The 27,295-nt window shown below is 41.8% G+C and overlaps 2 protein-coding genes across 4 annotated transcripts in view; one reads left to right on the plus strand and one right to left on the minus strand.

Annotated features, from left to right (window-relative positions):
* The first annotated feature begins 10,907 nt into the window (after window positions 1–10,907).
* b9d1 (B9 domain containing 1) lies at window positions 10,908–15,774 on the plus strand. Of its 2 annotated transcripts, XM_088936591.1 has the most exons (7): window positions 10,908–11,119; window positions 11,374–11,442; window positions 12,488–12,599; window positions 13,002–13,098; window positions 13,265–13,327; window positions 14,944–15,011; window positions 15,378–15,774. In XM_088936591.1, exons 1-7 carry the CDS (start codon window positions 11,060–11,062, stop codon window positions 15,521–15,523), a joined length of 615 nt encoding a protein of 204 aa, XP_088792717.1. In that variant the 5' UTR covers window positions 10,908–11,059; the 3' UTR covers window positions 15,524–15,774. The 2 variants fall into 2 exon arrangements, with proteins under 2 accessions (XP_088792717.1, XP_088792718.1); XM_088936592.1 differs by lacking the exon at window positions 11,374–11,442 and having other exon boundaries at window positions 10,935–11,119.
* Window positions 15,775–19,716: 3,942 nt separating this feature from the next.
* The window catches only part of epn2 (epsin 2), a 35,508-nt gene continuing 27,929 nt past the window's right edge, over window positions 19,717–27,295 (minus strand). The window contains exons 5-9 of one of the 2 annotated variants that reach the window (XM_088936590.1): window positions 26,847–26,961; window positions 22,878–23,045; window positions 22,206–22,295; window positions 21,582–21,797; window positions 19,717–20,757 (exon numbers count right to left, since the gene is read on the minus strand). In XM_088936590.1, coding sequence (XP_088792716.1) covers window positions 20,381–20,757; window positions 21,582–21,797; window positions 22,206–22,295; window positions 22,878–23,045; window positions 26,847–26,961 — 966 coding nt within the window. In that variant the 3' untranslated portion in view covers window positions 19,717–20,380. The remainder of the gene's footprint in view (window positions 20,758–21,581; window positions 21,798–22,205; window positions 22,296–22,877; window positions 23,046–26,846; window positions 26,962–27,295) is intronic. The other variant, XM_088936589.1, reaches the window with a different exon arrangement.

Genomic DNA, 27,295 nt, shown 5'->3' on the forward strand with positions numbered 1-27,295 from the left:
AATAGGGGTGACTGCTTGGAATGGGGGAAATGTGTGTAGTAATAGGGCTCTATATTAGGAGCAATTCTCTTCCTGATTTACATCAGTAGTCACGGTTGTGGACGATAGCAAATTAGGAGAGTAAGTAAACACTGAGGAAGCAGCGCATTAAATTCAAAGATTGACAGTAACTTGAATTCAAGACTGGGCACACACCTGGCAGATACTTAACGTAGACTAGTGCAGAGTATTAGATAAAAGAGGAAAACAACGACCCTGAAGAGGCTGCTTATGAAAAAGACTAGACAGTGTGGGGAAGCAATCAAAAAGGGAAACCAAACGTTAAAATATATAGATAACAGCATAAAACGTAAATCTAGGCATTTTAAAATTGTACAATGCATACTGTCTGACCTCTTCTGAATATGGTGTACTTCAGAATCAATGGTGAAACACAAAACAGTAGGCGCAACAGGAAAACTACTGAAGTGCATTGAAACCCAACAACAGGAAGCAATTCTTTAAGAAACGAGTTGTGAGAATGTGAAATAAGCTACCCAGCCATGTTATTGTAGCCCATACCCTGGCTACTTTCAAGAAACAGCTGGGAGAGATCCTTGAATCAATTACCTGCTAATTACTTAATACGCTTCTCTCACATGTAACCATCCTGTTCCTAGTGTATATAATGTGAACTATTGTAGGCAGTAAAGTTATGTTTTACTGGATGGTCATGTTGCTGTTCATGGATTTGATTTTAGCTATCAGTCACAGCAGCAGAAAGCACAACAAAAAGGTGTGCAATGTATAAAATTCCTGACCTGTTTGAAGTTTGAAGATCTGTGTATTCCAGATAAGGCACTTCATACTAACAAAGACAGAAAAGAGTTAAGAGATCAAGTGTTGACTTGCTCTCTCGTCTTTTTTTTTCTGCATGCAGCTCCAGCTCCTTCCAATAACCTACTGCTCATTCCAGCAAAGTCAAGGAGTTTTAAGCATCATCTCAATTGTGAACGATATATTATTCTGCGCAGTCAGGGAAGACAATGACAGAGGAAAGTTAAAATTGCTCTTTTCAAAAGAAATCCTATAATCTCCCAATCTGGTGTAAATTCTTTCCAGACATATGATCACTTAAGAATTTCCCCTTTCAAAGTAGCATACAATAAGAGTGGTAGCCTTGGACAGCCTGGTTTGTATACTGTTGTGAGTTTTAAAAAATCATAAAGCATACTAAAAACCATACATTTCAGTAAATGAACAAACACTATTTGTAAAAAAAAAATACTTATATTCAAGTTTAAGAAATGCAAAACAGAATTGATAAGAAATGCATTTTTATGAGAAATGCCTCACTCTACATTAAACACCAGAGCATGAAGGCAGCGAGATTGAAATCCTTGTTTTTTCCTGATTAGAGTGCTTTTATGCCCTAAACTCAGGGGTGCGCTATTCCCTTGACTCATTAACTCTGAGAGCACTCACAAGCCTGAGCAAATTGACGCAAACAGATTTGCTGTCGACCTGATGACTTGAGCTTTAGACAGGACATTACCGTCACCTTGCTGCACTTCATCGACAGCTGGTAGATTTTCCTGCAATTACTCTGAGAATCTAAAATCTAATTACTTTTAAATTATAGCGGCTTGACTTCATAACAATTTCATAATTCGTCCTGGAGGGAAACAGGGTTAATTGCACATCTCTTCTTGTACCGATGTGAGCGTTCACTGGGAGTACCCTGGTGTCAATCGAGATTGATATTGCCCAGGAAAATCCAGTATTCAGAGCTTAAGAGCTTCTGACTGTACACCTGAGCCTTACTGACAACTGCCTTTCCAAGCAGCTCGAATTTAGACCCATTTCAGCACATACCCGGGCGAGCACTTTCAAAACCTAATAACTACGGGAGCCCGATGTTGGGAATTGTCTTTGCAGATTTCATTTCAACGCGCAATAGCATTGCACTTGTAATTCCGGGATGAAAACCCTGTGATGTAATTCCAAAAGAAGTTTAATTAACCCCAATGGGATTCCCAGTGTATTGTCAGAACCATGCTGTGCTGGGGCAGTGTGGAAAACAGCTTTTTTTTCTTTCAGAATTTGGTCAACAGCCAGATCTTTCAATTTCCAATCCAAACTCCAACTAGTACTGTGGCCACAACTGCAATATACCGTCCCAATTCTAATAGCTTTTAAAGTTTTTTGTGAATGATATCTCAATAGTTTGCCCATCCATGTTGTTAAGGGTTACACCATTCTTTCAAGAGATAGTGTGATGATATCCTCAATTAGCTACTAAAAAACAAACTGGATGGATAGGCCTCTCATCTGCACACTGACGTACGTCATGTATAATCTCCATCTCTGAACAGCTCTCCTCCCCACTGAAAGCTGGTGTGTGGGGAGCGTACTGGCGCACTATGGCTGCCATCACATCATGCCGGTGGGGCTGCACACTGGTGGTGGTGGAGGGGATCCCCATTACCTGTAAAGCGCTTTGAGTGGAGTCTCCAGAAAAGCACCATTTAAGTGTGAGTTATTATTAATATAATTAATGATTGATAATAATAACACTCTCACTGTGAACTGTTTCACATCTGTTCCAAACCTAGACTGCTGATAACTAAAATTACATGTTCTCCCCCTGTGTGGAACCTTTTTCATGTTCTTATTTCAAGTTCTTTTATCCTGTCTTTCCTAAACATTTACCCCCAAGCCTAAATTCTAAACTGTCTTCAGTCGACTTCCAGCCTGTTTCATTGTAAAAGGCTTGACCAGATTGCTTAAAACAGACAAGAGCAGGAAAATCATTTACAGAAAACATGGTCTGCAGTAACATACTTTTGCCAGCCAGGTAAATCTAACCAAATAAAAAAAGGCACATTCATTGGTGTTTAGCTGTTAGCCTTGTAGGTGTTATATGAAGAGCTGCTTAATATTTCTGATTGACAGATATCCGCTACAACAGCTCAGGAGTGAGGTGGCTTGAGGACACTGAGCTGATGGAGGGCTCTAACTGTTCCACAGTTTCAGCCAGAAGCTCCAGGCAATGTCTGCTCATGTTTCTCAATGCAACAGCAGAGTATATTCACTCATTTCTTGTCTTCCGAGCTACTGAGTAGGCAGGCAGGACAGTGTTGAGCTCTGACTCAGTGCTTTCCACAGGAGGCTCATTGAGTATGAACACAGCTGAGGATTCCCAGCTTAATTACTGCAGCTATAAATATTGCATAGGTGCAACAGCTATGTGCTTCTGTTGTTTACGTTCCTCAGACATATACAATCCATAGGGAGAGTAGTCCTGACTGTCAGCAGGCACCTTATTAAAATGCAAATTCAAAATTAAAAGGGCTCTATTTTGGGGGCTTGAGGAGAGGTGAAACCAGCGTGCTTGTACCCTACAGAGGACCGGTATCGAGCTGTGCGAGGTGTTTCATGTTTTTTCTCACATGAAATAGATGGGTCTTTGTATCGACACGTCACTTACATCTGCTAGTCAATGTGGGCAAGCAATTAAAAAGGCAAACCAAATACTGTGTTTAACATATGTGTGAAAAAGTGTAGAATTTCAATCAATTTCAAAACATTCAGCTTAGGTGAAATCAGGAGCCCTGTGAACATTTTCAATTTTATTTGGCTGCAGTAGGAATTGTATGGAATGTCTTTTGACACCCCTCACCTCCATACTCAGACAGCCCTGTTGTGTGACCACAGAACGCCTGCACTTGACATAACATTTCTGTGCTAAATGTCCTAAAACATACCACTTTAAGACATAGTGACTGTTAAATGCCACAGTATGTCAATACAGAAGAATCAGAGCAGTGCAGGGTTGTACTGTTGTACAAGAGCAGCACACATGGTAGCAGCAACAAGCCAGGAAGGAGACAACTGTCATTAATGCTCAGGTGACCTTTTCTCTTCACTCCAGGCTTTCCTCCCTCATGTAGATACTGTGGGGATCCAATTCTAAAATTGTGGCTCAAGATGAGCAAGACTCGAGCTGCACTGGCTTAGATTTCCTTAAAAAATAGCACACCCTGCTTCACTGCCATAGATATCTACTTATATAAAAGAAGCATGAACTATAGGTAATTAAACACTTTGAGACTTAACGAGGCAGACATGACTTTGCTGCTGCAGTCTTATATTTAGCAATGAATCTTTTCTTCTAATTATACTGATCTTTCAAAAACTTTACGAACTGCCGCACAACCTCAATAGCCTGGCACAACCTGGGCCCGAGTGACATTAAAGGGGTATATTGAGAACCGGCACTAAAACTGACAGCAGGAAACAGGACTGTGCCATTTGGAGGGGTCCTGGTATTCTATGTTGCAAATGCTTAGAGGTGGCTGGTATATTAGGTTAAAAAAGCATCCCAGTGAAATCCCCAAAATTGAAAACCCCTTCCCCTCCCTCCAGGGCACATGACATTTTGTTGACATTTTTCTTGTGTGGACACTCAGAGGATAACCTGGAAACATCTCCTGTAAATGTCAACAGATGTCAATGAAATGACAATAACCGTTTAGACTGCATTAATTAAAGATCGGTCCAGAAACCACAACTGGCATATACCCATCGCAGCCCAACCAGAAAAACCACAACACAATCACAAAGAAAAAAACAGGCCCCCCGATACCGACACTTACAAAAGCGCTGCTATCTCCGGAGCAGGCTAAGGCAACCAAAACAAAGCCTGGAAACGGCACAGAAATGTACATGTGGTGCCACCATTGTCAAAGTGCGAGAAGAGGAATGAACAGAACGTCTCTGCTGGTCCTACAAAACTGCTTTTGAAAGTAGAACAGGGAGATTTGTCTAATAATAGGGGCTCCAAGTCAGAGACCCTCAGAGGGACAAGAGCGACAATTGAGGGCAGCTCAAAGTGGGGCAGTGCAAGGCTCCGCGCCGACAGACCCCGTTCCGTGACTTTGAGGGACGCTGCTCATCCTGGGGGGATGGAAGCCCTTTGTGCATTAATAGTCTACACAAGTCTATCTGGCTACTCGAGCCCAACCCCGCAAAGCTTTGATATTTAAGAGTGCGTCTGCAGCCACTTGCCCTGATCCCTTTTTTGCCTCTTTGCTTATTTGATTTTGCAGTCTCACTGCACTGAGTTCTCCTTGCTCTGGTTTAATCCCTGCTCGGCAAGTTTTGTTTCAGTAGCTCAGACAAATTCTAATGAAAGTTAATGAAAAGAGTTTATGAATATAAAGGGAAAGCATACGTGTATATATATATATATTTTAGAATCAATAAGCGTTCAGCGTTAAAAGGTCTGTCACCGTCCTCTTCACTTACTAGGAATGAGTCAGGGAGACAGCTACAAGGGTGAAGATGGGGTGGAGGGAACTTTTCTAGAAAAGATGCATGCTGAGTTGCTATTTGTAGCAACCTGTTATTTGTACTGTAAGATAGTAGATACAAGATTACAATCTACCTTCCTCCTGGTTTTCTCTTTAACAACAACATGTGCTCACACAGCAACAAAAAGTTTGTTATTACCTACCGAGAGCAATGCACGTTTGTAGGTTGACGAAGTGTTTGCGGACTCATTCATGTTCTTCAGCACCCTTCCAGACATTCCTTGCTGTGCAAGACGCTCTCTATCCGCTCTCAACAGAAGACCTGGAAAAAATGTGACAAAAACAAAGCCGTGATTGAAACTGTGAGCCTCACAATCATGCATAAATAAGCCAGAAAAAATGGAATTCACTTGAAAAACCTAGAAATCATGGCTTCATTCAAAGTACCAGAATTGAAAGCACGGTGGATAAAGAACTATAACATTGCATTATCTACCAGCATTAGAAGAATTTAAAATTTAGCCCACATAATTGCAGGAGTTAATTTAGAAAAGTACACCTGAATGACAATCACTGAATACATTTTACCATCTAGTATTTTTGTATCACTGTGCCATTTTGATGAATTAAAAAAAATGGGTTGCAGAATAAATCTGAAATAATTTTTCTCCATGGAAGTGGAGAATCAGGGGGAATCACGGAGAATTACAGGGAATTGGAAGGGATCTGATGTTTCGTAACTTTTCAGCACACTGGTCGTGCAGTCCTTTTTTTTTTCCATTTCAGAAACAGCGCTCCTAAAATAGTAATGAGGGAGGCTGAGAATAGATCCAAAGTAATAACAGCAGTGGGCAAGGAGGACTGGAAAGGTCTGTGAGGGCCTGCGGCCTCCATCATGTCACACGCTCACAGCCAGCGCAGTTTGGCACTTCTCTGAAGCCCAGCCCCACCTCCTGCTCTCTCAACAGAGCCAAGGGGGCTGCGTCCCCCAAGTGTCTCCTGCACTGTCTGTCGTCACAGCCATCGCAGATGAAAACAAGCCTGCTTCCCCTCCCTTACGGGTGGCTATGGATGCGTTGTAAGGATGCGTTCTACATGCAATGGCACATCAGCAACAACCTCTACAGCAGCACAATTTTTTATGAGCTCTTAAGGAAGAACAAAACCCATAAATGCCTACCAATATCACTTCTGTACTGAATCACTGCTAATTCAAATTAGATCAGGGATGTCAGATTCCAGTCCTGGAGGGCCTAGTGTCATCTGGGTTTTGTTCCACGTTGAGTGGTCAATTAATCAATTAACCTGATTGCTTCATTAGATGTGTGGGATTTTTTCTGAAGGGCTTTTGAAGCCTTTTACTCAAAGCATTCAGTGATGTTTATTGTCAGACAATACGAAAGAACTTCATTAAAGTTATGTGAAAACTTGAAGCTTGGTTGGAAAAAGGCAATTACATAGTTAAAGCAAATATACAACCTAAAGACTTTAGACCTTACAGGAGCTGAGTTTGAACCCCCTATACTAAATTCTCTTTTCTTTACTAGTTGACTAACAGTTTACTGTTGCTGAGGTGTGTCTCAATCTTCTTTAAGGCCACTAAAATCTAAATAATTGATTACATATATTTTTTTAAATAAACTGTGCAGGCACATGTCACATCACCATGAACTCTTCACCACTAGCATGTTAGTTTAGTTTTTCTGTATTTTATGTGCTCAGTCGTTCACCTGGGATGTAAGCTCTTATTTGTTTTCCTTTCAGGAAAGTCTGCAAAGTCCTTCCTTTCAGGTTGCTCTTTACTTGATTCAAAGCAAAGACACTAGATGTGCTCACTAACTCTTCGCTCTCGGTCTTCATTAGGCACTAAACACTGCACATGCTCATCAGATCAATTAGATATTCTCATCAGTTCATCACTCTGTATTCATTAATCACCAGGCACTGAAGGATCAACTTATTTAACTTCATGGCACCCAGTTCTTAATCTTCACTAATCTCTATTCACTAACAATCAGGCACAGGAGTATTTAATTTGACTCTGTCACCCAATAACAGTCTTCATTAAATTCACTTCACCATAGCCAGGCAACACAGAATTCAGCTCGATTAACTCTACCTTGCCCAGTTGCAGTCTACTCTAAAATTATCACTTCCACTCTAATCTCTATTCTTGTTTTCGCTAACAACTATTAATTTATTGCTAATTATAGTGGCTAATCCTATTTGGCCAGAGACACCTGTCTGTAAACAACACTTGCATCCCTGACATACTTTTTGGCTCTAATCTCATGTTCTGACACCGCTCATCTGTCTGCTGATGTTAATGCATAGGGAGTACACAGGACTCATCTATACTCCCCTCTCACTGTCACCTGTGGGGAAGAAGGTACTGTATGCTGCTACCTCAATACACAGTGCAGTATAAGCTAAGCTATATTTTCTCAAACATCCCTCACTTGCCGAGCTCCACAGGTCTGTAAGGCAGCTCAGTTCATTGTTACTGAGATCTCCCACTCTGGAGCTCTCAAACTCATTCCTTCTAGGCTGTAGCCTAAACCCAGACTGAAACTGTTTTCCTCTTAACTGTTCTTATAGATCTCTTAATTAGCCCAGAGGAATGGCCAATTCCTCCACAGCCTATCCTATCAGATCATTTCCCTCACATGGATTTCTACCCCCTTTCGGAGCCAAATATTCAATTTGCCCCCAGATGTACCTCATTTTGTTCCTCAGGTTTTTTTTCCCATCAACAGGTGGCATTCTCTCAAAGACACCTATCACTACCTCACGTCATCACCACATCCCTTTTGATAACCGCTGATCCGATTCGGGGTCCCAGTGGCCCAGGGTCACATTGTCCCAGGAAGCATCGGGAACAAGACAGGATACACCCTGGGTGGGACACCAGTCCTTCGTCGGTCACTACCTCACAGAGACCCAAATCTGTTAAGCCAAGTTATTGACATTATTCAACGCTCACTCACAAAAGATATGAAGTCCATTCCATCTTGGCAAACGCTTACCTGTCAACAGTGCTCTATAAATGGCCTGCCATCTGCTGATACCTTCCCTATCTGCTGTAATTCCAGTCTGTGCTATATGAAGGTCTTTGTCTTTCCTGCCTGTACTAAAGCACATTCCTCACCTGCTTCAGGATGGAACTGACAATAAACACCACAGAGGGAGTGATGACTGGGAGGCTGAAGGACATTATGGGATGGTGATGATGAAAGATCATGTGTCCCAAAAGACTTAAGTAGAGTGCAGATAGTCTTCTAATACCCTAAAACATACATTCAGCAAAGGAAATAGCTCTACCTTACAGTCCGAACCTACTAGAGATAGCTTTGGTAGGAAGAGTATAAGGTACGTTGGCAGCTGTCATGACTGGGCAGTGGGCTGTGTGATTCTTAGCTCTCTGTACAGAAAAGGTCACTGTATCAGTGAGTGCAGAGATAGCAATGATACCCAGCAGAGCGCATGCAGCACTGTCGCTGCAAAGCATTAGGACTGATCACCAGGGGGCGCCATGGTGCTATTATTTAACCATTGCCACCCAGGATAGTTATCTAGTCAGGCAGGATGTTGTGTTTCACAGTTACTACAATAAGAAGAAAGGAGTGTCGGAGGGGAGGGGAGGTAGTCTTTTTTAGAAGGCTTCTAAGCAGCTGCTAAAGCATGGTATACTCAGCCTGGGGGTGATTTCTGTAGGTCACAGGAACACGGTTAATTTACAGAGCCTGAAGGAACACGTTGCATGATCTATGCTAAGCGAAACAACCCCCAGGAAAAACAAAGAAACAAGAGTTCTTATTGTTGCAGTAATTCCCAGATAGCCATGTGTCCGTTCAACACACCTTGGATTTTAAAGGTGTGAAACTGCATTTACTTACACAAAAGTAACAACAAAATGGCTTGAACTACACCCTCATCATCCATCCATTTCTCAGACACAGCTCGCCAGTTCTGTTTAAGCATCCAACAGCACAATTATGACACTATAAATACTATTGCTTTCGTGGGGCAAATTGCATTTATGTGATTCAGCTTGTTTTATAAAGGGCAGATGTGTCCACGTTTCATCTCAGGGCTTTTTTTTTTTAAGGGTGCAACTGTGGCAGACTCGCAAAACAGTAGCTTTGTTGATCATATCCTCCTCCTGCTAATTAAGAGAAATCACGACAGACCCAAATCCTCCCTCCTCCATCTGGAGAATACTGCAGTAATTAGACACCAAGGGGCCGGCACTCGGGTACACATTCTGTATTGCACGTCCTCTCCGGCAGGAGGAGAGAGCGAATTATCTGGGCAAAACATTTCTCGTAACTCGTCTGAGCCTGGCCCTAACATGAGCCCGGCCTGGCAGAAACCCCATCTTCGCGCACGCTGGATTTTGTTTGTTTGTTTTTGCGTCCTGACCTTTAAGATACACAAGAAAGAAAAGAAAGACGTAAAGAACCATAAACAGCCTGAAATAAAACTTCGTTACAGTCCCTGCCTCCTCCCACTCTCTCTGTCAGTATCATTGCTACCTTCCTACTATCTCCTGGAGCGCTTTGTACCACGGCCCTCCGCCTGTCTCTGTCACGCCGTGTTGCTGTACCCAAACTGTGCAAACGGCAGTACTAACACGACAGGCAGTGTGTGACACTAATCCCTACCTACCGAGCACAAACACTCGGGGACCCGACAAGCGTTAACACAGCGCTCTGACTCATGATATCTCCGGCGCCGCCACTAACTGTAACCGCAGTCGCCGTGGCTGAACCCGGGGCCGCCCCGAGCAAGACGCGAGTCCCACCTCAAGGCGCATCAGCACCTGCGGAGAAGTACTCAGTTCGTCTAACTCTGCAGTCATTGTAGCCTTCTACTGATAGCATGGATTAAAACGGTCTTAAGTGCAATACTAAACGAAAATGTTTTAACCACATTTGAAATGTTCACCATCCTTCGCATGAGGTCAGATTTAATTTTAGACTCGCTATTATGCTGGTAAACAGAAAAGCAGGATTCAAATTTACGACTTTTTCCAACCTTTTTGCCAAACTGAAAGAAGAAGAAAACTTGTTATAATATAGGCGTAGATGCCACATTTAGCCAAATGTTTTATTTCTCAGAAGCTAATAAAGATTACGTTCTTGTAAGCAGCAACGTAAAAAACCATTTTTATTATCACGGACGTTTTTTTACAGCCCTACTGCTGAGCACCAATACTGAGAGAAAACCGTCCTTTCATCGCGCACTCCAATCACCAGCTAACTGATTGCATTGTAGCCATTTGGTTCATTCATTTCACCTCAATTTCCGATGGCTGAAGAAAAAAACTAACTTGAACAGAGTGATTTTACATTGCATGAGTACCATCTAGAGGAGAAGGCGATAATTAGCTCTTCAGGTGTGTATACATAGATGATAAGACGAGAAACCTTTTAGATGATAACGTCGTGACATAACTCAGCACCTTCGGTGTTAATGTGGTGTAGTATTTGTCTTGGCTTTCAAGGTTATGTTTTACTGTTGGTAAAAGCATAAACCTAACGGGGCTGGGCATTGAAAAGGAGGACAGGGCGATGTTTTTCAATCGCTTTTTTACCTTGCACTGTTTGGTCCTCACGCTGTGCCATACAGGAGGCGTCCTTGGTATCCAGAGGCGTTGGTAACACTAACAGGAGAGCAGATAGGAATAAATAACAGTAGCAATGAGATAGAACATATATTTCAGATTATTATTATTATTTCGAAACGTGTGGAGACAGGGCAGAATGTCAGCCAATCCATCTGTTTTTCTGCTCATGATAAACGGTCAGATAGAGGGAGCCAGCGTGAGTATCCGCCTTTGAAGACGCACAGAGCCTCCTGCTTTTACTTAGATCCAGACGAGACTGGATACGCGTTCCTGTGGCCAAATCAGTGTCCATTTCACATCATGTTCTGTAAAATAATACAACCCGTCTCTCTGCTAACTTTTAAAAAATTGTGTAGTATCTTCAGAGGCTTAATGTGTGTTGAACGGAGGGCTGTTCAAGTGGTAAAAATTGTTTTTCTTTCGTTAAATCTCCATTTTACTGTCTCTTAGTTTCCAGAATATGACGACCTGTACTGCAAATATTGCTTTGTATACGGACACGACTGGGCTCCTACCTCGGTGAGACACTTAAGCTTGAGGGTGCTTGCTATATTGATAACGTACTGTTTCTGCTTTAAAGTTCTACTACTTTTATTCCCTCAATTTAAACTTTACGTTCGTGTTGTTAATATATTGCCCTGGTTTTCACAGTTCCCAGCTCTCCGTGGTCCGGCGTCCAGGCTTGTGATCAGCTCATCTGTTGATGTTGCCTTGTTTTATAAGATCATTGCAATTAGGACGATGTATAACTTCAGTAATGTGAAAGACAAAGTTATATCAGAAACAACTAAATCGTTTACCGTAATAAATATGAAATATTTAGCCAGCCTTTTTTTTCTAATGGCATAAACTAGTCCTGTTTTCTTATAGTTGTTTAGCAGTTATATGACTTTAACAAAAGTTTAATATTAATTTAAGCATTACCTTCATTTGGTTTAAGAATAATTCTGAAATCGTATTATCACACAGTACCTAAGATGGTGAAGAGAGTTGGTAGCTTTTAATCCCACTGAAAAGCCAAACTCTGCATTTAGCCAGAGAGAGGTCCTTGTCAACACTACAAAATTCTGTTGTGCCTCTTGGGCAAAGGCTGGGAGATCCATTTTGCATGAGGTGATGTGTGTTTTGTTGAAGGGCTACACCAAGAGGAGTCATTTATTGTTATTCACACATAAATTGACACAAATATGGTCTTCGGGAGCTTAAATACCTTTTTGTTGGAATTATCTATACAGTTGACCACTGGAGATGAGGTTGAAGGACTATAACGTCTTTCTCAGTAGGAACAGGTAAGGGTTTGTTCCATGCTGAAAGGAAAAGAGAAGAGATGTGAGGTTTCGGCTTTGAAGCCTTCTTCAGGCGTGTGGAGGCAGTGGCTGTCCAAACCACTGCATTTCTTTTCCTTTCAGCCTGGAATAAATCTTTACCTGTTCCTGTGCAGCTGATGCAGTTCCCTACTGGATGTTTCTCAGTAGCTCGCTGTCCAGATAGGTATGGCTGCGTCCAGCGGGCCTCTCACTTCCAGCGTAGGCTGTTCCGATCATGCCTGTCGCTGTCCTGGCAGGGCCTGGAGGAGGGGATCTCCCAGATTGCCTCCAAGAGCAGAGACTCCCAGCAGCGCTGTGTGTGGAACTTCCCCCTGGACATCACCTTCAAGAGCACCAATCCCTTCGGTTGTGAGTGACACACCCACTGACACCGATTACCCACTACTGAAAAACTATACTACTTTCTTTTAGAAACACAGAACTAAAGGTTCTTTTAGACACAGTACTGCACAAATTGTATATTTGGCTATATTTGACAAAATATACTTGTAGATGGGTGTTTACCACCTCCATTGCAGTGCTGTTGAAGAATGCATGTCAATGGCAAAGGAAGATCTGGCTCTGCGTAATTTTGTGTAGCAGTTAAGAATGACTAGGAACAATTGCTGGGCTTCGTTTGCTTGTGACAAGAACTGTATTTTTGTCAGCACCACTTCCATGGGTATTTCTATCATTGCTGTGGCCAGGCTGTCACAAAAGAGAGACTGGCTTTCACTGGGCTGAGGTGCAGGTGTCTGCTCTCTTGCGCAGGGCCCCAGATCGTGGTCAGTGTGTACGGACTGGACGTGTTCGGCAATGACGTGGTGCGAGGATATGGCGCTGTTCATGTTCCCATAACCCCTGGCCAGTAAGTCTCCTGCTCCTCTCCTCGGTACTGCTATCCATTGCCCCCTTGAGTTGCACTGTGTGCAGTGCAGCATGCTGTACAGTACACCTTGCAGTAAAAAACTAATAATGAACCCGTGAACAGTGTGCAAAAACAAAAATCTTATTAATCTGTGTTCTTCTCTCAGACACAAGAGAACTATTCCAATGTTTGTTCCAGAATCCACTTCAAGACTCCAGAAGTTCACAAGGTAACACCCCCACCACACAGATTAATCATCTTATGAAAATACAGTTGAGCTCTGCCCTAGCACACTCGGTTTTAAATTCTGTGTAAATAGTACCTGGCCCTTATTTGCTTCTCTTGAAAAATGTCCTGACAACCAGTTTTAAGTGAGCTTTTCAAAAGCAGTAGGTTATGCCCAACCAGAGAACCAACAGTAAAATGCATGTGCAGATGAAGTAAAATACTTGTTGAATTTGGTGAATGCAGAACAGTTTTCCAAGGCTGTTGTTGCATTTTTCTCACTTTGAATTTCATTACAAGTAGAATGCAAAGAGCCTATCCTTCAGATGTCAGGTTGCTTTAGATCTGAAAGGCCTTTCTCAAGTACCAAAAATTCAAGGGCACACATAACACTTCTACACGTTCGTATCCTTCTGGAAGTTATGGTTATATATGATATTAAAATGCAAATTGGATTTTCTGAAAAGGTCTGATTGTATACATATTTTTTTAGAATAGTTATTTGACTTACCAATACAACTGTTCTACAAGCAAAAGCAGGAATAAAGACTACACAGCTACCTTTCAAAGTGTGTGTTGCTAAAAACCATTGGATAGGTTACACACCACAAGCTCCACAGTACCCACAGGAGCATTACCAGTTAGAGAACCCATATGGCTTTCACGACAGCGTAGCAAATATGCAGGCACTCTTACAGGTAATCAAGATTAGTGTTGCACAGTAAAATGAGTATAATTTGAACAGCTGAAGACCCGCCAACCTCAGCAACATTTTGCCAATTGTATGCTGGAGCTCTGGGAATCCTGAGCCTATCTGAGCATGTGCTAATGGGATGGTTCAGGCTCAAACGACCAACTTCTAAACTAGGGCTCAAGCTACATTCCAAAAGAGAGCACATACACCCTAAGTCACTCAAGAGTCCCATTTGTTAGGTAATGAATATATATGAAGCATGAAGATCTGCAGGAGGCATGGCAGTTAGCCCTACTGTTCTCTAGCTGCTGGGTCCAACTTCAACCTGGGCACTGTCTTTTTGGAGTCTCTCTCTCTGTACTCCTGTTGGCTGCATGGTGTTTCTCCCATAGTCCAAAGTCATGCTGTCTAGGAAAACTGATGTCTCTTAAATTTTCCCATTAATGTGCGTGTATGTACTCTGGGACAGATTGGTGTCCTATCCAGGAAAAGTCCTTCCTTGTGCCAGATTAACTTGTGATCCGTATAGGAACTAAACACTTAATGAAAATGGATGGATACGACATTGTTACACTACACTCTACAAAACACTTGTTAAGATTCCATTAAGGAAATGACAACTGCCAGTCACCACTTACTGTTGTTGCATGTTGGATTGTTATGGTTTTATTTCAAAGACCCATAAGATTCATAAGACTGCTTCTGAAGTAAACATTACAAGTGTTCCAGGCATCTGGCAACTTCAGCATCTTTTCCAGTAGTCTTCCAAATGAAACTTGTTTTAGTACAGGTTAAAATTATGCTAGGATCATATTCTGGTTGTATCAGTGGCGACTTTTTCCTTTTTAACACAAACAAAATGTAAATGCTCAGGCCGATGTGGGTTTAGACAAGAGGCTCTAAATCAGCCCTTTCTTTTTTTTCAGCTGGTTGATGGGAAGGCGTCCAGAATTCACAGACCCCAGGGTCGTTGCTCAGGGAGAAGGAAGGGAAGGTAGGTCCAGACCGTAGTAGCTGCATTCATTCACACGCCTTTCTGCCCCGGAGCTGAAGTTCCAGTTTGGCTCAGCCTCAGATCTTTGGCAGTTTGTATTTCCTGTTTGTAAAAAGACTTAGCAGGTGGTGTTGAGGTCAGTGCTAGGTTGCACCTGTGGCACAAAAGGAAGAACTACATGGCACATCACGAGAGCACAGCCTAAAACAGATAGCCAGTATAACGTTCCTTCTTCTTTCACTTTAATATCTTCCTCACAGATTAATACTTGAAAAAACAATGAAGCCACCAATATGTTGTTCTATTTTCATATTATAAAAACCTTCGTAAAAAAGCTGAAGTGTTGGTTATCCTTTTCTGTTTCAGTAACCCGAGTGCAATCTCAAGGCTTTGTCAGTCTGTCTTTTAACATTGTGACCAAAGACATGAAGAAGCTTGGCTATGACACTACTTCTACAGATACCCAGAAGCCCTCCGGCCTACTAGCGACAGATCCAGCCTATACCTCATGAGGCCCTCAGATCACAACCTGAAGAGCATCAGAAATAAGGTCCTCCAAGTCCAGATGGTCCAAGTGTTGTGAAGAATACATGTTGAAGAGGCTATCAAAACATACTGTCATTTACAGTATTTCAGAGACTTGAGTTCCAAAACTGCTAATTGTACAACCGAGGAACTAAAAAGATGCTGTTATGTTCTACATCATCTTTTTTTAAAGACATTAAATGTATTTTATTACAAGAATAAATTCTTTCCATCTTTCACCACCTCTCAAATTCTGATTCATTGGAGAAAATCTTCACATGCTACACAAACACACATAAAACCTAGATGTTTTAAATTTGCAATGTCCCTCAGAAATGGCTGTGTAAAAAAATATTAAACCGCTGTTAGAGAACCTTTTCCTAAGTGGCTCAACCTGTAAGCAATAAAGGTAGAGCCATGCTAGTTCATCAGTAGGCAGATTGGACAACTGGGGTTGCCTTAACCTTATCCCTGCCTTGCCACACATCGGTGATTACTGTGTTTGATACTAGCTGTGGGGCGAGTATTTTGGGGATATGTAGGTCTTCTCCATCCTGTGCTGGTACCAGTCTACTAGCAGCATAAATGAACTGCAGCCCAGAGTGTATGTGATACAATTTATTTTGTAACCACTGCAGCTACAGGCCCTTTAACATTTGCTGCTGTTTAAATGGCATTAAAACATCACATTTCTCATGTGATGACTTCCTACAAAAACCATTACACAGAAATAAGATACAGAACAATATGTTACAATAGTACAAATGATAAATTATATTATACAGTTATAATGCCAACAAGTCGAGCACAAATCCATAAAAAAAGCAGCCTGCTCCCAGTAATATGAAACAGTTTGGTAAATATACAGACAATAACATGAAAAAATAAATTTGTTTATGCATGTTTTCAATGAAAATGTTAGTTTTCCACAATAAATGCATCATTAGTATATAGTAACAGAATGCAAGAAAAATAACACAGTAGAAACAGTTACAGCAAAAAACGAGATGTGACAAATTGAGCTAGATATTGTATGTAGTTTTAAAAAGGTGCAAAACAATGTTTGCACAACATGTATTACATGTTTTGTAGCACAGATCTTTCCTTATAGATATTAGTTTCTAAGTCTGCATATTTCTGTTACTTATCTGCAGGGCTCGATTTTCTTACAGGACTCATACCTGTTTAACCCTCGTCATCCCTATCAGATCAAAACCAATAAATCTTGGTAGCTTAAAGATGTCTTTTTTTTCCTTGTTGCCTGAGTAAATGTGTGGTAGGTACATTATAATTTCAATACTATTTGAACTCGCTAGGAATTACAATGAAAATTGCTCTACCACAGCTGTTCCAGCAGAGGGCACTAGCTGACAGAAGAATAAAATATATAAAAAAAATCAAAACAGTACAATGACATGGGTTTAAAATTAATTAATATGAAGATTATCTGATTGCTTGCTAACAAAAGCAAATATCTGTATACCTGTTTTAAACAGTCAAAAGTTACAGTGCCTCCTATATAAGTAGAATGTCAGTGTTACTGTGTTTTCGGATTGAATTAGGTTTTCCTTGTGCTGGTAATGCAATAGTACTTTGTAAAGGTTTATGAAAGTGCACGCCAAATTCTGTGGTCCTCACAAAGAAACGTTACAATGAAAGAAACCACATAGCTGTGCAACAAAGATAATGCACTACCTTTCATCATTTATTTGTAATGTATATTATTCATTTTTAAAGCAGTACTTCAGTATATAGCATCTTGTTTCATGGAAGATCTACCAGTACCGGAGTTTGTTTTTAGAAGCAAATTCATTACAAAGACTGCGAGCAATCTTATTTCACAAGTCAATAAAGAACACATAGCTGCAGATTTCGGTACTGCTCCTTTGCTCTGCAGCCCAGTAACTACCTGCTACACCCTTCGTAAGTTCACCTCACCTACACAATCCTGAGCCTCACATTCTGAAGAGACTGGATCAAACACGCAGTTCAGCAAGATCATTACAAGCAAAAAAAAAACCTTTCCTAGTGTTGTGGGCTTGATTAACTATAGTTAAGTGACTGTTTTATCAGATATAAAATTAGGGAATGGCCATGCCAAAAATAAGATAAGATCACTTTATTGGCCATATACAATTTCTTGTATTAGGAATTTGTCTTTTCGCATACCCCAGCTTGCTCTCCATGAGACACACAGACAGGGGGAGAAGCTGGGGGTCAGAGCGCAGGGTCAGCCATTTAGACGGCGCCCCTGGAGCAGTTGGGGTTAAGGGCCTTGCTCAGGGGCCCGACGGAGTAGGATTCCTCTGCCGGCAGCGGGATACGAACTGGCCACAGAGCCACCAATACAGCACCTTGTTTTATTGATAATGCTTTTGTGTGGTAGGTTTCCAGTAGCACTAAAAATTAGGGTTCACTTTGTATCCCTTTACACACAGTTGCAGTGTCCCAGTTCCTGTTCGCTGGTAATAAATTCCCTGGCTTCCTCCAACAGCAGGAGGAGACACCTGGATTCTTAACAGGGAAGCTAACACTCTACAAACTTTAAAAATGAACAATCAAGTATCTCTTAGAAAATATCATCAAAAGTTAGCCCAAGCAGGAGCTTTGAAGATGACCTGATATTTGGTATATTAAGTTCCAATGTCTGCATTTTTAAGGCCATCATGTAATGCTATAACTCCATTACAGGAGTTTTACATAAAAACATAAAAATTATCAGTACTCTTGAGCATATTGATGAGAATTTCCAGTGACCCCCCCACCCCCACCCCCTCCACTGCCTCCAACCTAATGCTGTCCAATCACAGTAAGGGCACAATTTAAACTAGCTCTGATGTTTAATCCAGCTATTTCAAATCTTCCCTTCATCTGAATTCTGTTCATAATCAGGCAGTTGAATTCTACAGTATGTCGTATATTGTACGCTTAAATGTCTCCACAGAAGGCAGACCTGCATTTCTACGTTAAAAAAAAAACATCATAATAATGGCATGACCAATTCTAGGAGAAAAAAAAAATCTATTTTAAAACAGGTACAATCAGGTACCTGTGCATATAAAAGCACTGCAGGTCAGGTGGTTAGTCCCGATAAAAAATCTTAAAGCTTAAGCATTTAATTAAAAAAAAATTAAATAAGATCATGCAGCAACACCTGTTGTAAGTTACACTGGTGATAAGACAGTAAGACGTGGGAGGATTAGCTCAGATATGAAGCTCACCTGTCTTGCTCTCATTTTCTCTCTCATTTCCCTTTATATCGACTTCTATGAATATCAATACGTTTTCTTATATAAATTAACAGCATCTACACACAAAAAGAAAATATCTCGGATTGTTGGATCTTGAATCTTAACAGCATTATTTAAGAGAGCTAGGCAGCTGCATACTGATTTAAAAGACTCAATTAGGTCTATATAAAACTGTCACCCTATGAAACTAAAACTGTGCAAAGATTGAGCATTACAATATTACTAAAAATCATATCACCATTTACCCAATTAAACTGATTTACCAGATTGTATTCAGTAGAAAATAATGACTTTTGTAAAAAAAAATTAAAAGCCACCTTCAAACGTGCAAACCAGTTTCCTATTACTGTACTTGTTAACAGTCTTTCAACCCTCCAATATTTCATGAATTGAATCCGTGACACATGAAGTGCACACACTTCAAAGTCCTAAGCACTAAGGGCACAGACTTCTCCATGTAACATTTTATACTTGGTATTGAATACAACAGTCAGCCATTGTTTTTCTTCAGCTAAGGACTAATGGTGAACCAACAGTCAAAAACTAAACCATGTGCAAAAGCTCTGCTTAGAACACCAAATCCATTAAAATGTAAACTGACTGAATCATCTATATACTGTGTGTACTAATGCATACCGAGTTCCGTCTTTTCAGTGCTTATTTCATGACGACACAGCTCGCTTTAAAAGGCAGTTCGCAGGCACAGCAACTTCAATGGATCCCAATTTAGCAAAACATTCACTGATGTTGGGGTATGGGGTCTTCATAATTGAAATATTTGGAATTATAGTCAAGAGTGGTACTTACTATACACTCAATCTCGTCAGCACATCACACTCAGCAACTGGTGAAAGTAAATGTGCAAGCAGATGCACATCGACTGGGGAATCACAGGACTGAAATGCAAGTTAACTGGGCGCAGGAATTACTGATCAGTACCACCTGCATGTTGTTTTTAAGTGACTGAGCCAAAACACTCAGGGGTTGAAATGGTATGTGAAATCCAGCTTGTCCTCTTGTGTAATTAGTACATATTTAGTGTTCTATGACACTGTTCATGACAAAAAAAATAAGCACAGAAAATGCGGAACACAATGCAAGCTGTACATACAGTGTATATGCAGTGATGCAGAACTTTAAAGTTAATAAAAAAAGATTAGCTTTAGTGAATACCTTTCTTTAAAATACAGAATAAAACGGAGCAGGATGTGTAGTTTATTTAAACCTTTGATAAGATTAAAGCAATCTAAAGAGTTTAAAATTGGTATCCCACTAAATACTACGCTGGCTTTCGGGGAGCAGCTGTACACTTGAGGGTAAGAGTAGATCACGTTTACAACACACAGTAACTACAAGAGTTTCGCTTCAGGAAATTAAGGAGTAAAGGGTGAAGGGGGTACCTACCTCCAAGGGGGGCAGAGAGAGCTTCTTCTGCCAATTAAAAACTGTAAACACCACATCTACTCCAAAAGTCTTTAGTAAAGTAGCACTCCACGAAACCAGTCTGAAAGCACGGCAGACCGCTATATTGTTGACTAATATAGAGGTGTTTGTCTTTGATGAGAACAGCTGCAGAGAGCAACAGAGCTTTCTTCATAACAGGAAGGGGTTGGTAGTGCCGCCACCCTGGGCGGCCGTGGTAGCTGAGGGCATTCCTGTGCTCATAAGTGGCTGTGGCATGGGTCCTGGCATGTTCATAGCCATGCCAGGCATCATATGGCCCATGGGTGCCAGCGCCGCCATCCCTGGCATGGGGACCATTGTCATGGAGCCGGGTGGAGGCATCGTGGGAAGGGGCAAGGGATCCACGCCCATGGCGGGCAAGGGGTCCACGCCCATGGCGGGCATGGTGCCGAAGCTCTGGGAGCTCATGCCCATCATGGGGCTGACTCTCATCTGGTTGAGGGTGGGCGGCTGGGGCTGATTGACCTGGAAGGGATTGACCTGAGCCGTGGCTGGAGGAGCGGCCCCTGCAACGGGATGGAGAGAAACATGCGTTTTATACCAAAGCGAGACCGGTCTGTTTGGCCATGATGAGCATTGGGGGGGGGAGAATTAAAGGGCAACTGCAACGCTATATTTATATTTCGGGGTTAGAAAGAATCAGCATTGGTGAGCACGTTTCAAACCATGTACATAGTAATGTGTAAAACCCTCAATTCACATCACAAAACAGGAAATTTCCAGGTACGCGCAGCCCCGTATTCTGCGATGCAGAACGAGGCAACAAAACTCCCAAGGGAAGCGGCCCTATTACAATTCGAACAAGCGGACTTATGAAGACTTCTCTTTAAACTCAATAGAGATATTGCTCTCGACTTCAAGACGGTTTTGGAGACAAATACTACTTGCTTGCAGACTCTGCATGCAGATCGGGTTGGAAAATTTCTACGTGAAACGTCTGCTGCACAGCCTGTTTTTATTGGCTTATACATCGCATTAGACATTAGTGACTAGAGAGCAGGAAGGGCCGCTCCACGTCGCAATTCTCACAAACTCTTGACTACATGGCGACTACACAGTACTTTCACAAATTTCATGATTTTGCACTCAGTTTGGAATTTGTAAAACTCTGCGATACTGTCAATTTTATTAAAAAGTTGGAAAAACCTGACTGAGAAATTGGGACTACAGTTCCACTCTAACAGAGCCTTACAGGAACTGAGCAGCACATTAATACACAAGCTAAGACTATGGTATCCCCACCAAATCTCCACTCCATATCACAGTGATAACTGTGCCCTGCTTCCCGCTGTGTGAATGAGCTGGCCGCTCACACACATCTAACTCGTACCTGGCATAAGGAAGGGGTTGGAGATGGGAGCTGGCTGTGCTGGTTTGCTGACTAGCGAGTCCAGGTTCACCAGTGCAGCATTGGGACCCAGGAAAGACTCGGGTGTCTTCCGAGAGCCGGTGGTGGAGGTCAGGCTGCTCGGGCCGGAGCCGCCCCTCTGCAAGTCGAACATGTCGGGACTGGCGGACGCGCTAGGCCGAGAGGACAAGACGTCTCCTAAGAGGACAAAAGTCATTATCCTTTCATGTGATCTCTTAACAGGGGCAACCGGGTTTGATTAATCAAACTCATCTCCCCTACGACAGGTGTAAATGTACATGAAAACATTATTATAACAATCTAACAGGTCATTAAAAAATGCTATGTATTCCAGTACTCATTTGTTATATATTTATCCCTCGCAGTACGGGGTCTTCACAGTAAAGTCAAGCACGCCTTTGAATGACACTAAAGCGTCAAAGCTGGAAGAGTATAATGTTATATGTGTACTTTGAAAAACTTTATGGAAAATGCTTAATTTCTGACATCTCAAGACCATTTTAAGCTGTTTATACTCAATTTCTTACAGCTCAGAGATTGGACAGTGAAGTGCTGGAACCCCAAAAAATGTGTGCATAGGCTTACCTGTCTTTGTAGAAGATGAACGTAAGCTGTCGAACTCTGAAAAGTCATCCTTGGAAGTACCATTTAACGTGCTGAAGGGATCAAAGTTGCCTGCACGGAAATAGTCATACACAACAAGTGTGAGGTTTCTAAGGGCCAGAAAAAATTCAATATACATTGATCTTCTGAACTTGGAAGAGTTGCAAATCACTGTGAATCAAAGGCATCTCAGCTGAAGCCATTGTTGTGATTTTAGTAGAGTAACAAGATTTTGGCAAATAGGGGTTTGTTAAAGACCACAGCGAGCAACGTAAAGAAATGTCTTACTTTTTTTTAAAAAATTAGAAACAGCAGCTTCACAGCTGCACTGTATTCTGCAAATCCTGCAATGTGAAAACAGGTATCAAATAGTTTCTAGGAATTTAGAAAGACTGCAAAGAATGCAACACAAAACTAATTCTCCATTATTTCAAAGAATATCCCACTCCCACCAGCCCAAATGTTGATACAAAGCGCCTCCTCTCCTGACTTCTATTGTGCCGACTGTTGGAAAGCAAACAAAATGCTGTTCAACAACTGAACAATGGAGCTTAGAGCCATACTTTCCAAATATGGCCACTCGGCACTGATGAGTGGATATGATTTTACATTTCAAAGACTCCACCTCTTTCCCTCGTTACATTTTCTGCTCACCTGGGGAGCCGGTCTTGGGGTGGCTGGCAGACCCTGTGACCCAGGGGTCAGGGATTCCTTGAGCTGAAGCAGCAGGGGAGCCCCAGGGATCTGCACTCTTCACAGGAGTGGCCGAGGCAGAGGATGCACCCCACGGATCGGCTGCTGGGATCGGCTTAGAACTCGCACCTGCAACCACAGAAGGGATACTGTTACAGAGAAGAGCACGAGGCGTTAACACACTGACCTTAGGCATTAGCACGGAGTACAGTTAAGAGAGCACACTGGTATGCAAGTCAAATAACTCTTCCCACAGGGCAATCTGATACTAATGTATTCTAAACCAGCACTAAGCATCACTGATGCATATCATTCTCAGCGCCGTTACACGAAGATGTGACCTCTGTCCATCGCATTCTGGGTTGATTTCGAATTGATTAAAATCTGACATTTGCTGTGGTCACTATATAACAATATTGATTTCATTTTCAGAAAGTAACTGAGGAGTTTTTTTTTATTTAATTGCACATCCTCAACATTAAGAGACGTCAGCTCTTGGGGGGGAGATCTGATGGCACTAAAAGAATAAAAGTCAGCGGAACAGCTTATTTCCTGTTTCCTGTGAGACAGTAATACTGAAACTGTTTTTTTAACCAGTGGATTTGATGATTACAAAAGGAAATAATTAGTGCAAGGTAAAGTCCATCAGTCCAATGAGACAGCTTAGGTGTAATCACATACAAGTGATTTTCATCGTCTTCTTCCTCCCTTCTCTGTATTCCTGTAGCCACAGAATCCAAGCACTCATCTCATTTAAGGTCATTTGCGATCCCCGTTTTTCAGTGCTCTTAAATATCTGTATGCCATGGGCACCACCTTAATCAAAACCGCTCACTCATCTCAAGCACCAACTGTGTGAATCCCCAACGGACAGTACGCCTGCAGACTAAGAGAAACAAACAGTGCTGACTTTTTTACATGCTTAATTAAAATTCTCAAATAGCTTTTAATTTTAGAGCTTCAAAGATGCAAGGCTGATGTGTTGCAGGAGAATATTATCGTAACAAAAGTAAATCCAGCTCTGAATGGGCTCCTCCTAAAGCAACTAATTCTGTCGTTCATTCTAACTAGGAGAGGAATGCAACGCTACCAGTTAGGCCACATTGCCTTAGCTCTGGTTAAAGGAAACTGAAGCTGCTGAGCGAGTCCATTTTGAACCAAGAAGAACACTGTGAATGACGAGGCAATTCTCCGTCAACAAAGAGGGCAGAAGGATTGCTGGTGACGCACAGTTTTCTAAAGTTATGCAACCTTTGCTCAAAACATAATAAGGAAAATGTTTCCAATGCCACACAACAAAACCATCTATGGACATGCTGGAGCAGACTTGTGCCACACTAACTTGAAAACAATGCAGGAACATCTAAAGAATGCTTCTATTTTTAAATGAATCGCCTTTTTAACACAAAAATACTACTGTGACACAGTGACATGCCAAGGTATTCAGTCAATGTCCTTGGGTGGCCTGTACACAGTCCCAACTATAAGCAATCTCCAAGAACTCTGCAAGAGCTTGAGCAAATCTGCCAAGAAGAATGGACAAACACTGCACCATGTTAGTGTGCAAAGACCATATGGCCACACCTGACCAAAAAGACAAGCAGCTGCAACTCACAGCACACAGGTCCCAGTACTTATGCAAATCAAGGTTTCAGTTTTTTTTTCTGTTTCGTTTTTGCTGAAATTTACAGTAACGTACCCTGAGAAGTCTTCAGCTTGAACATTCAGATTGTGAATTAAATATTAAGTTGAACAAAATGTTTGTTATTTCATAAAATGGGACAGCATGGGAAAGGTCTGAATACTCTTCCAAGGCACTATATGTACACACCCTCGCCTTCCCTGTGGCTGTGATGTTACGGTTGTGTTTAAGATCCTCACTGACGGTAAGAGTAGTTATCGGGTGTCTCCTACCCTGATCCCAGAGAGCCACAATCTGGAAGTTTTTATAACCTTCACTGTCAGAAGACTTTTATTTTGACCTCTTAAAAGGCTTTTAGAGAAATTACCTATTTGAGAGGTTGTAATTAATATTCCATTTCAGATAAAGACCTCTCAAGAACCACAGTTAGTCATTCCTGAAGTTGGTGAATCAATGCACTAAATTGATAAAGACATGCATGTTCCAAATATCGACAAACTGTTTTCAGGGTGAGCTATGAAACCTGTTGGATTGTGGCTCTCCAGGACCAGGTCTGTCCACCCATTCGCCCTGGAGGGTCGGCCAGGTCCTCAGGTACCCCCTAAGATTATCGTAGGCATAGAACGCTAAGAAAGGGGTGTTTTTCGGGTTTTTGCATGTATGTGCTGTATTATAGTGGAGTCAAAAAATAATCATATCATATATGCATATAACATTTAGAATCTAAATGATTTCAGACTTAGCCAATATTTTACTAAAAACTAAGCACGTGAAAATCCACCATTTTGAATGCTTCACCCGAGGTACGCCCTAGTACATTTCGAGGTACCCCCAGGGGTACACATAACCCCGGTTGAGAACCAGTGGCATAAACCATAAAATGTCTACTCACCAAAGTGAAAGTTAAACCACTGAGGGGAAACAAAAAAATCATGATACACACTGGTTCTCAAATTTGAATCAGTAGATGGAAAATCTGCAGAGTGCAGGGAACTCCTGCGTTTCCTTAATTGGAATGCATTTATGTAAAGCTAGTGAAACGCCTTTATTCCTGGGATTTCTGAAACATGTTACATCTGATGTAAAAAGCATTTGCATTCACAGCATGTCAAGACTTAACTCCAGCAGACTGAACTTAGGTTTATTTCTCAATCCCTGACAAGAACAGCAGGTGCCAACCAACACACATGGTGCACAGATGCCATGTGGAGCAAATCACAGAGGTGGCAGCCAGGCCTGTGTCTCCCACCGTGCGCGAGGAGGGCAGGCAGCATGTTCAGCAGCTCTCTCTCCCCAGCATCGTTCTATTGCTGTGCAATGGATACCTTTGCATTTGAAAGTCTTATTTATCCAGACCTGAAATAGAATAACTATATAAAGCTATGACCCAACCTTTAGGACTAGGGGGAAAAAAAACACTCTGGAATGAGCAAAACAAAACTGAGGGAGGAGAGCTGAACATAAAAAAACGTTCAGCATGTCAAAAACCAAACCTGTGTTGAAAACATTACGCCAAGCATGCACAGGAGGCACATGGGCATTGTCGAGTTATCTTAGTTTTGTTCCTAACTGCATTAAAAAAAAAACAATCTCTGCCAGAACCGACGGGGATTTTAAAAGGACTGTTTTTTTTGCTGAGGAGCTTTAAGCTTCATCTGAAACACAGCATGAGGATACAAGTCAAGTTGGAGATGACACAGATGTGGAAAAGTGAGAGTTTTCTCCCCCACTTCAGCATAGGTTGGGGGATTTTAAGATGGGCTTTACTCAGAAAAAGAAAAGGTTGAACAATTTGTTGCACTGGGGCAAAACGCGCTGAAAATCATCAGTGTTAGAATATGGCAAAAGTTAAATGAAGTACACTAAAATGGAAAAGGGTAATAAGACACTGAGTAGGTTTCTATTCTTAGTAGCTGATGGTGTCAGGGAAGCTGTGTGTGGACCCAGTGCAGGACAGCGACTCTGTGATAAGGCCAGAAACCAATCCCAGAAACTACCTTTACTCAGAGGTAGGTCAAACTTCCCAGGTTAGTTATTCATTAGATCACAGAAGCCACGCAACTACGAACCTCTTGTTCCAGTTACTGTGACAGTACAAATATGTACATCTGTCATTAGAAATGGAGTTATTGCAACAAGAGACTTCAGGTGTGACAGAACAAAACACCAGGAAATTAGAAACCGAAAATGTAGGCAAGGCGGCTCCACTGCAGAGAAGGGGCTGGATCTGTCGGACCAGAGACAGCGATGCATGGGTTTCCAGAGCAGTCGAGGCAGGAGTGTCTCACCATATGATTGCCAGGGGTCAGGGGCCACTGCTGCTGCCGCCCCTCCCCAAGGGTCTGATGTCTGATCTGCGGGGCCTTCGGGTAGGACATCCATCAAGTCCATCAGCACTGACGGCTGGGAGACACCAGGAAGGCAATCGGCAAGAACAGAGCAGGATTAGGTGCAGGAAAAAACAGCCCTGCCATCCTGCACCACACCATTTTAAATGAATCTCACAGTAACACCATCAAACTCAAAACCATCAATGCACCGGTGATCACACATCATTTTAAGGCACATATTCATACAAGTCATGCAGCTTGTAAATAATACATAAATTAATGCATCTAATCACAGTTATGTCTGGTGTTTCTTATACCTCACTGGATCATTTTTTATTATGTCTCCACTTCATACTCATAAAAAAGTAAAATGATTGCTTGGATGACAAAAAATAAAGAGTATTGAT

This window comes from Atractosteus spatula, chromosome 18, assembly GCF_055471065.1.
Source record: "Atractosteus spatula isolate fAtrSpa1 chromosome 18, fAtrSpa1.hap1, whole genome shotgun sequence".
NCBI lineage: Eukaryota > Metazoa > Chordata > Actinopteri > Semionotiformes > Lepisosteidae > Atractosteus > Atractosteus spatula.

Bases quoted from the DNA above. Each gene is read 5' to 3' on its own strand.
- b9d1 (XM_088936591.1), top strand. From the start codon at position 11,060: ATGTCAGCCAATCCATCTGTTTTTCTGCTCATGATAAACGGTCAGATA. The intron at 11,443-12,487 runs GTGAGACACTTA...CTGTCCTGGCAG, and splicing joins ACGACTGGGCTCCTACCTCG to GGCCTGGAGGAGGGGATCTC. The intron at 13,099-13,264 runs GTAAGTCTCCTG...TTCTTCTCTCAG, and splicing joins GTTCCCATAACCCCTGGCCA to ACACAAGAGAACTATTCCAA.